Source organism: Notolepis coatsorum, assembly GCF_963971535.1.
Source record: "Notolepis coatsorum genome assembly, chromosome: 3".
Taxonomy (NCBI): Eukaryota; Metazoa; Chordata; class Actinopteri; order Aulopiformes; family Paralepididae; genus Notolepis; species Notolepis coatsorum.
Window position 1 is genome coordinate 168,472,483 of NC_140167.1, and position 17,378 is coordinate 168,489,860.

General features: G+C 46.4%; 1 protein-coding gene across 1 annotated transcript in view; it reads left to right on the forward strand.

Moving 5' to 3' along the window:
* The window catches only part of scn1laa (sodium channel, voltage-gated, type I-like, alpha), a gene marked incomplete at both ends in the record, with an annotated part of 146,580 nt that overhangs the window by 59,796 nt on the left and 69,406 nt on the right, over positions 1-17,378 (forward strand). The window contains one exon of the mRNA XM_084311428.1: positions 14,982-15,126. Within this exon, the coding sequence (XP_084167554.1) occupies positions 14,982-15,126 (145 nt within the window). The remainder of the gene's footprint in view (positions 1-14,981; positions 15,127-17,378) is intronic.

A 17,378-nucleotide genomic window follows, 5' to 3' on the forward strand; every position in this document is an offset into this window, starting at 1 on the left:
TACCTTTTTCCTGTGGTCGATAAGTACTTTATTTACATATTTTAAGCGGGATCTGGCTGGACGTACAGGCGTTCATCATGTTTTCTAAATGTATTTGTATTATTTTTCAGGTTTGTTACCAGATCTGAGGTTCTCGTAGTCTGTTGGTCTTCTGATATTTTAACCGTTTTGCTTTACTAGGCAAAGTATGATGACAAAAACCTTTGTTTGTGTGTGTGTGTGTGTGTGTGTGTGTGTGTGTGACTCTTATTGCATTTGTTACCACACTACCACAGACTCAAGGTTTTCAGTGAGAGGAGACTTGTAAGGACATTTTCTTGTACATAACACTAACTGTGGAGATTGCTTGTGACATTTACAAACACTTTCAACCTCTCGTCTTGACCCGTCTCAAACTCCGCCCTCTTTTCTTGATCCTTCAATCACAACAACAAATCACAACAGATGAGGTTTGTCCGAGGGAAGCGACGGTTGTGACTGGAGGATCGCGTAAAGAGGGCAGGGTTTGAGAAAGGTCAATTGGATTGCTCATCTTTCTTTATATTTTTTGTTTTACATCATCATCACCGCCTCACCTCATTTACATTTTCTCAACTGCAAAGTGACATTTATTAAAAAAAAGAAATTTTATTAAAAAAAATGTAAAAGAAGAAAACGTCTTTTTACCATTTTGAAATGTTACTTACTATGAATGATAAACAACACTAGTTTTGTCAGCAGATCATATCATGGCTATTCTTTCATTTCATTTTGTTGGTTGGCTTTGTTTTGATGGGGGGGGGGGACTTGGGGAGGGGGGGGGAGTAACACCTGGACAGTCCTTTCAGCGCCAGACGTAATGGATTTTGCTCTGCGATGATGTCAAAATGCACTGGTCTGATGACTCACAGCACGAACCTATTTATTATGCCATTTTCATTCGACGAATATCAATCACATGGTGGGATGATGAAAGCTGATTTCTCTATGCAGGCATTGGGCTGAGTTATTATTACGATATCTAAATACGTACATATTGTCACCAGTGCAAAGCTCAAGGTAAAAAAAAATTGAATTTTTTTAATCATATTTTGGGGGGGGGGGGGGTCATCTAAATTCAACTGCATCTCCAACGCACTGTGTACACACGGATCACACCTGACAAGCTATATTTATCCCTCGGTAACCTACGTGTGATCTCATCAAATACATACAGGAGAGGTGTCATTCACATTGGACAACAACAGAACAGTGGGGTGGGTCGAAGGCTTTAAGTGGTAGCGGGGAAACCTCTCAAGAGCCGCGTTGGGTTTTTTAGTGCTTACTGTACATCATGGTAGCATGCTTAAATCATTCCCCTGTTCTGCATTAGCTGGTCCCAGGACAGCCCCACAGCGATGCTGCTGCATTCTCCAGGAAGGCATTCAGGCTGCTCTCATCACAGAGCTATTAGGAGACACGCCCTGTAGAAGACGAGTACACAGCGCAGAGCGGATAGAGAAGAGGCCGTGTGAGGCTACCTCTCGTGAATATTACCGACAGTTCCCCTGCCTCGTCGACTTAATAGTTAATAATAATAATAATAATAATAATAATAATAATAATAATAATAATAATAATAATAATAATAATAATAATAATAATAATAATAATAATAATAATAATAATAATAATAATAATAATAAACAAATATGTAACGCACTTTGTTACAAAGGGTCAGATTAAACCGAATATATATATTTATTGCTTGAGATCCCTTGTATAATATTTGTATATCGTTTGATATCCCTTGTATATTCTTTGTATATATACACGGAATATCCCTTTACCTAGGTACAAACCAGACCATAATATTCGTTCTCCTATTGGACAGCAACCCCTAGGCGCCAACGGCCATACCACCAATGGCAAGTTCAAAGGCAACGCCAAGGCATGTCTCAACATGTCCAGGTTTGCGCAGTAATACGAGACAGAACTGAGGTTGGCACTAGATTATTCACCTTACGTATAAATACGTCGCAGGTGGATACAGCAGTAGAGTATCCTAAACGTTGAAGCCTTCACCACGATACAACGTGCCGTGAAGTGGGCCCCTTTGCCCCTGAATAGAGCCTTGAGAACCGCATGCGAATATATAGCTAAAGTGTCAGAGTTTAACGCCGTATCGTCGAGTTCGACTTATTCTAATGTGAAGTAATAGTCTATCATTTATAGTGTATCGTGCGGCTACCGTTCTTCCGTGACCAGCATTACCACCGGTTCGTCGTACCTATAGCTAGTGCACTTATCCAGGCTGGGCGGCCTAAACTCGTGCCACCACCCGAGGAGTCCTAGACGAGAACCGTTGGATATGTACACCGGAGAACCTACACCGGCGAATGCAGAGCCTTTTCTGGCTGGATTATATTGCTTTGGTACTGTGGCTGCTGGAGCAGAGAACCGTCTACCCCACTGTTGTGTGGGATCTACCCCTGTGAGGAGCACCCTCGAGCCCGCCTCTAGGACCAGAGGCTGGCTAGCTTTCATCCATGCTGTCGGGCATACTGGATTCTAGCTGTTGCTTTGTCTGCGGACCAAGGGAGTACTGCACTGGCTCCTGTATCTGGAGCCTCGTTATTCCGCGTTGACCCAGACTTTGCTCCCGAACATTCCTCTACCCCCTGCCGGCTTACAACCGGAGGGAACCCCCCAGTGTCTCCAGCTGACTACGAGTGTGCCTTATGTAATTACTATGCTACAGGTGGCGTCAGTTATACCCATCTTACTATTCTCATGGACTTACGCTCTTGACCTACTTTAAGTGTTCTTCGCCTTACAAGCGCAAGTATAATTCTCAATCTGTAACCTACCGTTGCTGCTCTAATAATAATAAATACCTCTAACTAGAACTTTATGTGTCATTGCCGTATTCTTGTGTGGGTGTTCACCAGATATATCCATGTACTGTATGGCCAGTAATTAAAGTACATAACTAAGTAGTGGTTTAATAATACCATACTCTCAATACAGTCAGGGAATTGTACCCCTCAGTTACAATTGGTCCTTCGAGCCGGATGAATATCAGTGTAATATCTAAATATAATATTGATATTAACCATGGCCAGCGGTGAACACTCCCCAAGCGGCTCTCCCAAGCTAGAACGCCCGCAGCGCAGACGTCAGCCACCTCCTTACCTAGAGGACTACGCTGTCAGTCTAATACCTAGCTTTATACAGACGTTAAATGCGGAAAAAGCGGATAGTAAAAGCATGTCAAATCCTACCGACCAGGCGACCCTGCCAGTAGAGACCCTAGTGGGTTCTAACGTAACTGACCAAGCTCACGGGGGGGACCAGGGGGGACATGACATGACTATACCCCCAGACAACGTCATCGGGACGGTCCCCGGAGAGCTCCAGGATAAAGAAAGCGCTCCAGGGACAGAACCCGACACACTACCAGAAGAGAAGCGCGCCCAGGAGATAGACCTCGGGGCGCGCCAAGAGAACAGATCTCCAACGAGCACTGCCAGAAGCCGATCACCTCCGTCAGTGTCTTCCCCCAGCGAAGCGGACCAGATGCTGGCGCAGGCATTCATCGCCACCCTGGCAGCCTCCACTGAACGCGATCGACTCCAAGCACAGATGCTTAGTGAGTGCGAACATTCTTCCATGGAACAAGATCGCCTCCGGGCGCAACAACTAAGTGAGCGCGAACACTCTACCATGGAAAGAGAACGCCTGCAGGCTCAACAACTGAGTGAGCGCGAACAATCTGCAGACCAACGAGAGCGCCTTCACGCGCAACTCCAAGCGCAAGCCCTTAGTGAACGCGAACACTCTGCAACCCAGCGAGAGCGCTTCCAGGCGCAGCAAAGGAGTGAAGACGACCGCATACGACTGGAGACCAGACGCCTCCAGACGGAAGAGAACATTGAAAGAGACCGCGCCGATGCACAGCGCGGCGCTGCCGATGCACAGCGCGACGCCGCCAATGCACAGCGCGACGCAGCCCAAGCCCAGCGCGAAGCAGAGCGCGACATCGCTCACATCCAGCGCGAAGCAGAGCGCGACCGGCTACAGGCGCATATAATGGAACAATTGATTGCCAGGGCGACACCCCCTCTCTCCGCACGGAGCTCCAGGGCATCATCACGACAAGGGTCTAGGGCACCTTCCCCTACCCGACCAAGTGACCCGGAACCCGGCCAACAGAAGGATCCTATCTACGTCTCCGAACCCCCTCCCCGACCGGTCCATACGAGACCCAGCAACCGGGAAGAACCGGCCTATGCCGCCGAGAGACTGAATAGAAGACTTCAAGACCTAGAAGACCTAGCAGAGGAAGAGGAAGAGGAGGAAGGTCAAGCCCACCAGCAGCAACGTACTCCACAGGACCAGGAGGTCCAGTACAGCCCAGACTTCACCCCAGAGTCACTGCGCTACAAACCCCCGACTCAACTCAAGGGTGAGTTTGACGCACAGCCAGCACCGAGGAACAGCACCTGGGTACCCGGCCTTTGGTACCCACCAAGTACCAGCCCATGACAACGCGTACGGGGAGACTCGCCCAGGAGGCCTCTCCCCCAACGCTCACCGATGTGCCAGCCATCCATGGCATCGTACCTTGGCACACCGACGTTCCCGGACTTTACGCACGAGCACAGTACACGGAATTACGGATGTGCTTAGAGACTATGATGTCCGACGTCCCTGATGAGTCGTACAAATATGCTATCCTCCTCAAGCATCTCAAGGTGCCCAGAGCGCATAATATAGCGCTGGCATATTCCAACTCAAGCACCCCATACTCCGCGGCTCTAGTAGCCCTCGACCAGCGTTACGGACGCATATGGGACTACGTGATACAAGAAATAAGGAATATTGACCGTCTCCCCCCAGCCACAGACAATAGATCATTGGATGACCTCTCTATCAAGGTACAATCCCTGGTAGGGATGCTGGGGTCCCAAAAGGAAAAAGGGAGACATGAACTATATGCTAACTCTAATGTAGAACGAATACTAGAGAAGCTCCCTCCAGCCCGCCAAGAGCGCTTTCGGCGGCAGAGAGACCACCGTGATCCCGACGGTCCCGAGCCATCCCTCCTAGACCTGGCCGACTTCCTCGCGAGAGAAGTCAGCAGCCTACGACTGGATACGTTCGTGCGGAGTGGACCAAGCCCAAGAGATGGACCTCGGAGATCTAATGATAACCGCCGGTTGGTGACCGTTATGCACCAAGCCGAATCAGTACCGCGGCACAAGAACCACAACACCCCCTCGACGAAAGAGAAGTGGAAGATTGTATGCCAGTACTGCGAGAAAGAACATTGGCTGTCTCAATGTGACACTTTCAAGAAGATGACCGCTGACGAAGTGAGTCAGTGGATCAAAGCCAACCGCCGCTGTTTCCGCTGCGCGCGCAGCCATAGGGCAGCCGAGTGCCGCTTAAAGAAGAAATGCAGCAGGTGTGACGGCGCCCACTTGGATGTCTTGCATGACAGCAACAGGAAGAAACTCGCACCCCCAAGTAGCTCGAGAGTAAACGTCATGTATATCGACCCCGCCAGCAGCGGGAGCTCCCGAGTGCTCTTGAAAGTGGTCCGAGTGATATTAAGCTACGAGGACAAGGTCATGGACACTTACGCCGTCCTTGACGATGGGTCAGAAAAGAGTCTCCTCCTCGCATCCGCTGCAGCCCGGCTGGGTCTGCAGGGGAGCGAAGAAACAATGACAATTCGTACTATAAGAAGAGACCTGAAGACCATAAAGGGTGAAAACGTCTCCTTCACTATCGCAGCAATCGGGCAGCCCGAGAGGCAGTATAGGATTACTAACGCTTTCACCAGCCAAGACATAGGCCTGTCACAGTACACCTACCCCATCCCCAAGCTGATGGAAAAATACGTGCACCTACGTCAACTACCTATACCGCTCATCGACGGCGCCACCCCGACCCTGCTCATAGGATCCGACCACGCAAACCTAATCGTCCCAACGGACCGGGTCCACATCGGGCCCAGAGGCTGTCCAGCAGCAGTCGAGACCCGCCTAGGATGGACACTGCAAGGCCCCCTCTCCAGGTCTCCCAACCGACCAGCAGCCACTCGCTGCCTCCACTCCAGAATGACAGAAGAAGACACCACCCTCTTACAGCACGTCGAGAGGCTATGGACATTAGACACAATGCCCTTTAAGAATGAAAAGAAACTTGTTCGTTCAAAGGAAGACACTTATGCCATAACCCTCCTTGAGCAGAGGACAAAGAGAGTCGAGGTCAATGGAGTGATGAGATACGCAACTCCACTCTTGAGGCGAGAGGGTATGCCCACCTTCCACGCCTCAAAAGAAGCGACGGAGCGATATCTACTGAACACCGAGCGCCGTCTAGCCAGAGACCCCACTCAAGCCACTGTGTACCGCGCTGAGATTGACAAGCTAATCACAGCGGGACACATAAAGAAAATTGACATTCAAGAGGCCGATCAGACGACCGAATCATGGTACGTGCCCCACCACAAGGTCCACCACAACGGCAAGGATCGTATTGTGTTCAACTGCAGCTACCAGATCGGACTACAGAATCTGAATAAAGAACTCTTGCCCGGCCCAACACTCGGCCCCTCTCTACTAGGCGTGTTGCTACCTTTCCGCCAAGACAAGGTGGCCATCAGCGGCGACATCAAAGGGATGTTCCTGCCGGTGCGACTAGTGGAAGAGGACAAGCCCCTGCTGCGGTTCTTATGGAGAGAGAGGATCGGGGATGAGCAACCATCCATCTACCAATGGGAGGTCCTCCCTTTCGGAACCACATGCAGCCCATGCTGTGCTACGTTCGCACTGCAAAAACATGTCGCAGAGGACCCAGCAGCTGACGAGGAGGTCCGACAAAGTGTAGAGAGGAGTTTCTACCTGGACAACTGTCTGCAAAGCGTCTCGACGCCAGAAGAGGCCGAGGCCCTCCTACTCAAGCTCCGCGCCTCCTTTGATCTCCGGCAGTGGGCCAGCAGCGACCCTCAAGTACTTTGCAGCCTCTCCCCAGAGAACAAGGCAGCAAGCAGCGAGACCTGGATGGCGACCATCCCAGGTGAAGCCCAAGAAATGACATTAGGACTAGTCTGGCGCTTCAAAACAGACTCGCTCCATTACAGACACACACCCCTGACCAAGGAGCAGGGAAGGTCGATTTCACTACCGACCACCAGACGGAGTGTATACAGAACACTCGCCAGACAATATGACCCGTTGGGATGTATCCTACCTTACACCACCAGGGCAAAAATGATTGTGCGAGAGCTGTGGGACAAGGACCAGGGCTGGGACGACCCCATACCCGACCACCTTGCTTCCACATGGAGAGAGTGGGAAAAGGAACTCAACTCGCTCCCAAATGTGAACATACGCCGCAGCTATTTCCCACCCACAGTGCGGCTGGAGACGTGCCAGATGGACCTGCACGTCTTCAGCGACGCCTCAGAAGTAGCCTACGGCTCGGTGGCTTACTTGCGGGCCCGAGAGGAGGGAGGAGAAATACATACCGCCTTCATCCTGGCTCGCTCAAGGATATCCCCCGCAAGCAACAATCGATCCCGCGTCTAGAGCTCTGCGCAGCCATAGTAGGCGCGCAACTCGCCACGTTAATCCAACGTGAACTCACCATCCCGGTGCAAAGAACAATCCTGTGGTCAGACTCCATGACCGTACTCACATGGATCCAGTCCGATTCGTGTAGATACAAGGTCTTCGTGGGAGTCAGAATCACAGAGATCCAAGACTTAACAGAATCAGCATGCTGGAGGTACGTGGACACAAAACAGAACCCAGCAGATGTCATCACACAGGGGATGTCCCTAGATGACCTCACACGTCACAATATCTACAGTGACGGTCCCGAGTTCCTCAAGCTCCCGGAAGAAGAGTGGCCTAACCCCCACCCACGGGAGGCTAGTCAAGAGGAGGCAGAGATGAAGAAATCTATGTTCTGTGGGTTGACGCACACACCAGTCCCCACCGACCCTAACATAGACGACTGCCCCACCCTTGAGAGTGCGCAGTTAAAGACATTCCTGTGGCACCACCCTGAGGTTCCCTCCACTACTGACATTAATGCAGCTAATTACGAAGAAGCAGAACTCCTTCTGCTACAGCGAGCCCAAAGAGACTCGTTCCCCGACGAGCTAGACTGTCTGCAGGGATCAAAGCCAGTCCCGTCAGACAGCAGACTGCTCCACTTGGCCCCTGAGCGCGACGCCCATGATCTCATCAGAGTGGGTGGTCGTCTGAGAAGGGCCCCGGACTTAACGAACGACGTCAAGTTCCCTATAGTTCTCAACAGCCGACACAAGGTCACAGAGCTCATCATAAAGAAATACGACGAGGATGTGCACCATGCTGGGGCAGAGAGAGTCTTCGCTGAGATCCGACGTCGCTATTGGATACTGCAAGGAAGAGAAGCAGTACGACGCTTCCAGCGGACCTGTCTAGACTGTCGCAAGTGGCGTGCACAGCCCAGTATACCCAGGATGGCTGACCTGCCTCCCTGTCGCCTCCGACTTGGCGACAAGCCCTTTCACTCCACCGGCATGGACTGCTTCGGCCCGCTGTACGTGAAGAAAGGAAGAGGGACGGAGAAGAGGTGGGGCATTGTATTCAAATGCATGACCACCCGAGCAATACACATAGAACTCCTTCCAACCATGAGTACGGACTCATTCCTTATGGCCTTCCGGAGATTCACAGTGCGGAAAGGAAAACCGTCTATATTATTGTCTGATCACGGGACAAACTTCAAAGGCGGAGAAAGAGAGCTGAGAGAGAGCTTCCAAGCTATGGGCCCAGAACTTAAGACCCACCTCGCTCCCTCTCAGATTGACTTCCAGTTTAACCCCCCGAACACCCCTCACTTCGGGGGAACCTGGGAACGAGAAGTACGTTCAATAAAGACAGCCCTGTACGCCGTGCTTGGGGCCCAGACCGTGGCTGAAGAAGTCCTCACGACAGTCCTCACAGAAATCGAGGGAGTATTGAACTCAAAGCCCCTCGGTTACGTCTCAAGTGATGTAGCAGATGTCGACCCAGTCACCCCCAACACTCTTGATGGGGCGGCTGGACCCTGCGCTCCCACAGACGGTGTACAGACCTGAGGAAGCGAACGGCCGAAGAATGTGGAGGTACAGTCAAGTATTGGCTGACAAGTTTTGGAACAGTTTCCTCCTCCACTACCTACCGTCTCTACAAACCCGCCAGAAATGGGTAAAAGATAGAGACAACTTGACGGAGGGCACAGTCGTCATGATCATAGACCAGTCACTACCCCGAGCTATGTGGCCGGCCGGCCGCGTAAGCAAAGTGATCACTGGTGCCGACGGAAGGGTCAGAGCGGCAGAAGTTCTTGTCCAGGGACGGACATACACACGACCCGTGGCGAGGCTGATAGAGTTGCCAAGGCTCCCTGACTCCCTTGATGACGACCATGACCCACTGACTTTGTGAATTGCCCTACTCCCCACAACGGACATTGAGTAGTTGACAAGACGGTTAATCTGTCTCTGCTTATCTAATTAGGTGCGGACTAATTAGGAGGCGGCTGTTACAAAGGGTCAGATTAAACCGAATATATATATTTATTGCTTGAGATCCCTTGTATAATATTTGTATATCGTTTGATATCCCTTGTATATTCTTTGTATATATACACGGAATATCCCTTTACCTAGGTACAAACCAGACCATAATATTTGTTCTCCTATTGGACAGCGACCCCTAGGCGCCAACGGCCATACCCCCAATGGCAAGTTCAAAGGCAACGCCAAGGCATGTCTCAACATGTCCAGGTTTGCGCAGTAATACGAGACAGAACTGAGGTTGGCACTAGATTATTCACCTTACGTATAAATACGTCGCAGGTGGATACAGCAGTAGAGTATCCTAAACGTTGAAGCCTTCACCACGTGCCGTGAAGTGGGCCCCTTTGCCCCTGAATAGAGCCTTGAGAACCGCGTGCGAATATATAGCTAAAGTGTCAGAGTTTAACGCCGTATCGTCGAGTTCGACTTATTCTAATGTGAAGTAATAGTCTATCATTTATAGTGTATCGTGCGGCTACCGTTCTTCCGTGACCAGCATTACCACCGGTTCGTCGTACCTATAGCTAGTGCACTTATCCAGGCTGGGCGGCCTAAACTCGTGCCACCACCCGAGGAGTCCTAGACGAGAACCGTTGGATATGTACACCGGAGAACCTACACCGGCGAATGCAGAGCCTTTTCTGGCTGGATTATATTGCTTTGGTACTGTGGCTGCTGGAGCAGAAAACCGTCTACCCCACTGTTGTGTGGGATCTACCCCTGTGAGGAGCACCCTCGAGCCCGCCTCTAGGACCAGAGGCTGGCTAGCTTTCATCCATGCTGTCGGGCATACTGGATTCTAGCTGTTGCTTTGTCTGCGGACCAAGGGAGTACTGCGCTGGCTCCTGTATCTGGAGCCTCGTTATTCCGCGTTGACCCAGACTTTGCTCCCGAACATTCCTCTACCCCCTGCCGGCTTACAACCGGAGGGAACCCCCCAGTGTCTCCAGCTGACTACGAGTGTGCCTTATGTAATTACCATGCTACAGGTGGCGTCAGTTATACCCATCTTACTATTCTCATGGACTTACGCTCTTGACCTACTTTAAGTGTTCTTCGCCTTACAAGCGCAAGTATAATTCTCAATCTGTAACCTACCGTTGCTGCTCTAATAATAATAAATACCTCTAACTAGAACTTTATGTGTCATTGCCGTATTCTTGTGTGGGTGTTCACCAGATATATCCATGTACTGTATGGCCAGTAATTAAAGTACATAACTAAGTAGTGGTTTAATAATACCATACTCTCAATACAGTCAGGGAATTGTACCCCTCAGTTACACACTTTATATTGTAACAATCTCAAAGTGCTACATGAAAGGATATACAGTAGATAAAAAGAAGTTATGATTAAAACAATTAAAATTAATAAAACAACCAATGAAATGGAAGAAACATTCAGATCAAAATAAAACAATTATATTAATTTAAAAAAAAACACACAAGGCATCAGTTGGTCCATTTAGGCAAATGTCTTGTTAAAAAGAAATGTTTTAGTCCCCTTTTAAAAGCCTCAGCGGACTGTGGTGCTCTTAGATGGTCGGGAGGGCATTCCACAGCTGAGGAGCAGCTGAGCAGAAGGCCCGGTCACCCATGGTGCGGAGGTGTGTTTTGTGTATGGGTTTTAGTGTGTTTGAGTATCCAGAGCGGAGGGAGCGGGTGGAGGTCGGGGGAGCGATGAGTTCTTTTAGATAGGAGCCTGGGGGTGTTGCTGTGGATGCACTGATGGGTGAGGAGGGAGGCCTTGTATTATATCCTGAAGGAGACGGGGAGCCAGTGTAGGGAATGGAGTATGGATGTGATGTGTTCATATTTCCGCACTCTCATCAGGATCCTAGAAGCACAGTTTTGAATGTACTGGAGCTTCTGGATGCTCTTGCTCTAGCAGTGCGTAGTCAAGCCTTGAGGAGACTTAGGCGTTAACAAGTTTGTCTGCATCTGGCAGGGTGAGTGTGGGACGGAGTCTGGCTATATTTCTGAGGTGGAAGAATGAGGTTTTGCACAGGTGCTTAATGTGGGAGTCAAAGGTCCGGTGGGGGTCAATTTTTATACCCAGGTTAGTGATTACAGGTGATAGGGAGAGGTTCTGGCTGGAAAAGGTGATCCCCTGGTTATTGGGGATGATTTGATTTGGTGTGGGGTGCCGATTAGAATGACTTCTCTCTTGGAGCTGTTTAGTTGCAGGAAATAGTGAGTCATCCACGCCTTTATCTCCTCAAAGCAGGTGGTCAGTGTGGATGAAGGTGACGAAGGTGGTGACGGCAGGGGGGCAGAGGGGAGTGGGGCAGTCCTGAGGTAGAGTTGGGTGTCAATGGAAGGATATCCCATGCCGGCTGAAGACACGACCAAGGGGGAGCATGTATAGTGTGAAGAGGGTGGGGCCTAGGAGGGAACCTTGGGGGATGCCATAGGTGACAGACTGTGTCCGGGAATTAGCGCCTCCCAAGGAGACATGCTCAGTTCTGTCTGTGAGACTTGTGCCGAATTGAATCGCTCACAATAAACCTTCAGCTAGTAAAAAAAATCTAAAATAAGAATAAGAATAAGAGTACACAGTCAGAGATATACATTCTAAAATATGTATATACTAGGGCTGTCAGTTTATCGCGTTAATTAGATTAATTAATTACACAGCAAATTATCGCGTTATGAAAATGTACTAAAAAAATATATATATATATATATAAATTATTTAGTTATTTATTTTTAAATATTTTTTAATATTTTTTTATGTCATTCATTCCATAATAACGTAGACTACACATTTACATACTTTTTTGTAATATGGTCCATTTGCACGTTCTTGGTATCTGATTCTAGGGACATCTATGGATCTCAGGGAATGTATTCCCAGTGTCAGAAATACTGTGTCTGTTACTAGGCTTGAGTAAATTGTAATGAACCAAATGAGAATATCAATAAAAAAAATTATCTTTGACTGTGAATAACACCATGCTAAAATTGACCAGACCTGAAAAATCTAAGCAAATGAATAAATGGAAGATGATTAAACAGAAGGTTTTGTAGATACAGTACTGAATTCTGCCATCCGGACACATGCAATTTGAAATATGATTATAGAATATAGAATATCAGGCCTAAAATGGTTATGCGATTCAAATGCGATTAATTAGATTAATTAATTACAAGTCCTGTAATTAATTAGATACATTTTTTTTATCGCCTGACAGCACTAGTATATACATTCTAAAATATACAGTACAAAAATATACAGTAATATACAGTAAAGATGTACAGTAAAATGAGGTGCAATTATATATTATATATATATTAACAAATTGTTCTAAATAAATAATAATGATAATAAATAATTTGAAGTTTGGACAATTTTTTTACAACTGAGGTAGGTAGATTACAATTGTAGACACTAAAGTACAGAAAAAAGGTACCGGCGAGTACCGGTATCGATTCACAGGTACCGGTACCCTACTTGGCATGTTTATAATAATAATAATATAATAATACACTTTATTTGTATAGCACCTTTCATAAAAGAATTGCAGTTCAAAGTGCATCACAGCAGGGAAAAAATTACAAAATGTTACATAAAACATATAAAACGAACATAAAAAAGATAGCAGCAAGGTAAGGCAAATCACAGTTTTTCATATTAGGATCTAACATCCCAATAGGCCTCTCTGTTTACGGTTTGATTCAGTTTAAAAATGACATAAAAAACATATAAAACGGGCATAAAAATATAGCAGCAAGGTAAGGCAAATCACAGTTTTTCATATTAGGATCTAACATCCCAATAGGCCGCTCTGTTTACCGTTTGATTCAGTTTTAAAATGACATAAAACACATATAAAACGGGCATAAAAAGATAGCAGCAAGGTAAGACCACTCACAGTTTTTAATATTAGGATCTAACATGCCAAATAGGCCTCTCTGTTTACGGTTTGATTCAGTTTTAAAATGACATAAAAAACATATAAAACGGGCATAAAAATATAGCAGCAAGGTAAGACCACTCACAGTTTTTAATATTAGGATCTAACATGCCAAATAGTCCTCTCTGTTTACGGTTTGATTCAGTTTTAAAATGACATAAAAAACATATAAAACGGGCATAAAAAGATAGCAGCAAGGTAAGGCAAATCACAGTTTTTCACATTAGGATTTAACATTTTAAGATCAGTTTAAGCCCTTAACACTCAGACATGATGGACATACACTGTATTTGTATTGATCCTATTATCCGAATACATGCAGTGAGTGATCCTAGATCGCTAGAACCTCCATAAGGGTCTCTATAAAGCCTCCGTGCAGGAGGATGATTGACTGTCTCACCCTCACCTGTAATTACATTATCCGCCCACGTTATCGTGTCCGGGGGTGTTCGATTTCCACTCCCGGGCAGAGTGGAGGTGATCAGGAGACGTTGGTTCTGTGATGCAGACGCCAGAATGCCCTCCGTGATAAAGTGCAAGCAATGCTTTTTTTCCGCTGTCGAGCTAATGTGGGTCTCCTATTGTTATTATTATTAATTTAATTATTATTCAGGCTTGTCTACTGTGTCATAAAGTGGACAAATGTGTTTTCATGTCGACATCTTCGTCTAGACGTCTTAAGTGCAAGATCTTGGTGAAGAGAATACGGGACATGAAAACGCTGCAGCTCTCATGTTCTAAACAGCGAACACATGCCCCGGCCATATCGACCAGGTCAATCCTACCCGCAGACTTGAAGCACAAGCTCTTATTCCAACGCCGACAACTTGAGATTCCACTCCAATTTCCAAAGTTTGCCGTGCCGCGACAAGTCTGTCGGTATCCTTGACCGTTTCTGCATGAGACGACTTTTTGTTCTCGTCAAAAACACAAAACACTTTCACTTAGTGAGCGGAAAAGGAGGCTTAACATAATATCAGCTCCTGGGCAGATGCTACTATGTGTTATCTATAGTGCCCCCGGTCGAGTAGTGTAGTCTAGGGGTACACTGGGTACACCGAGTGTACTGCCTGCATTTTTTTTTTTATTATAGTGTACCCTCTGCAATTTCTTTTTAATATTCTCAGTGTGACTCAGAGTGACTCGGTGTGACTCGGAGTGACTCGGAGTGACCTGGTGTCTGTTTGCTTCCTGACAACAGGGCTCTATTCAACTGATAATTGGTGGCTGGCCTCAATGCATTCCTATGAATGCCTGATTAACAGCTGAACGGAGCATTAGGATAGGATAGGATGAATTATTAGTACCTACCGGGCTTAGGCCACGCCCCCCAATGCTTATTGGGCCACGCCCACCTCCCCATAATCACAGTGTACCCCCAGCAAAAAAAGCTAGACTACACCACTGGCCCCGGGCCCCCGTCCATCAGGGATAGTTGCCTCTCTGACGGTGCTCTCTGTGGCTGGACTCCCTCAGCAGGTGCAGGAGGTCGAGGACGGTCAGCGCAGCCTGCGGAGCTCCTCGGAGGGCAGCACGGTGGACATCAGGATGCCCGGCGAGGGAGGAGAGTCCCTGGACCCGGAGCCGGAGGAGTCCATGGAGCCAGACGGCTGCTTCCCGGACTGTGAGTTCACACGTCACGTCCTTTCCCCCCCCCCAGGCAGAGATGTATCTGAGCCCGACGCTACAAACAGATTCTGTGGCCTATACTCACTTTATACCTACCTACTGCTTTCACTGTCTACAACTGTCTTATACTCACTTTATATCTACCTACTGCTTGCACTGTCTCCAACTGTCTTATACTCACTTTATACCTACCTACTGCTTTCACTGTCTACAACTGTCTTATACTCACTTTATACCTACCTACTGCTTTCACTGTCTACAACTGTCTTATACTCACTTTATATCTACCTACTGCGTTCACTGTCTACAACTGTCTTATACTCACTTTATACCTACCTACTGCTTTCACTGTCTACAACTGTCTTATACTCACTTTATACCTACCTACTGCTTTCACTGTCTACAACTGTCTTATACTCACTTTATACCTACCTACTGCTTTCACTGTCTACAACTGTCTTATACTCACTTTATACCTACCTACTGCTTTCACTGTCTACAACTGTCTTATTCTCACTTTATACCTACCTACTGCTTTCACTGTCTACAACTGTCTTATAATCACTTTATACCTGCCTACTGCTTTCACTGTCTACAACTGTCTTATACTCACTTTATATCTACCTACTGCTTTCACTGTCTACAACTGTCTTATACTCACTTTATACCTACATACTGCTTTCACTGTCTACAACTGTCTTATACTCACTTTATACCTACCTACTGCTTTCACTGTCTACAACTGTCTTATAATCACTTTATACCTGCCTACTGCTTTCACTGTCTACAACTGTCTTATACTCACTTTATACCTACCTACTGCTTTCACTGTCTACAACTGTCTTATACTCACTTTATACCTACCTACTGCTTTCACTGTCTACAACTGTCTTATAATCACTTTATACCTGCCTACTGCTTTCACTGTGTACAACTGTCTTATTCTCACTTTATACCTACCTACTGCGTTCACTGTCTACAACTGTCTTATACTCACTTTATACCTACCTACTGCTTTCACTGTCTACAACTGTCTTATAATCACTTTATACCTACCTACTGCTTTCACTGTCTACAACTGTCTTATTCTCACTTTATACCTACATACTGCTTTCACTGTCTACAACTGTCTTATACTCACTTTATACCTACCTACTGCTTTCACTGTCTACAACTGTCTTATACTCACTTTATACCTATCTACTGCTTTCACTGTCTACAACTGTCTTATAATCACTTTATACCTGCCTACTGCTTTCACTGTGTACAACTGTCTTATTCTCACTTTATACCTACATACTGCTTTCACTGTCTACAACTGTCTTATACTCACTTTATATCTACCTACTGCTTTCACTGTCTACAACTGTCTTATACTCACTTTATACCTACCTACTGCTTTCACTGTCTACAACTGTCTTATACTCACTTTATATCTACCTACTGCTTTCACTGTCTACAACTGTCTTATACTCACTTTATACCTACCTACTGCTTTCACTGTCTACAACTGTCTTATACTCACTTTATACCTACCTACTGCTTTCACTGTCTACAACTGTCTTATACTCACTTTATACCTACCTACTGCTTTCACTGTCTCCAACTGTCTTATACTCACTTTATACCTACTGCAGCTACTGCTTTCACTGTCTACAACTGTCTTATACTCACTTTATACCTACACAGTAAAATTCGCAGTGTCAAATTAACACTTAAAGAGTCGAATTTAACACTATTCCAGAGTGTATATGACTCCAACTACGAATAGTGTTAAATCGACTCTTGCTCCTGTGTTAAAATGTTTGAGTTAAATTAACTCTAAATAGAGTACAAATTTAACAGTCGCTTACACTGTATGGTGTTATTTAAACTTAACACTATAGGTTTAATAACACTTGAGAGTGTAATTATTATTCTCAGAAGTGTTGATAATTTACTCTTATGTGATAACAAATTAACTCTGATTGAGTTGAATTCCAATGCTCATTAACACTGCATTGCGTTATTAAAAGTTAACACTGAGGTCAAATAACTCTGCTGAAGTGTTGACATTACACAGTACTGTGTTGATAATTTACTCACTTGCAGTGAAAAAACAGCTCTGAAAATAACACCCATTAACACTGCACAGTGTCAATGAAACCGGACACTATATTGGTGAAAATAAACCTCACTGGTGTTAATTTTACACTTAATTTACTCTTGTATAGTGTGAAATTTCATTTACATACAATATACATTAAA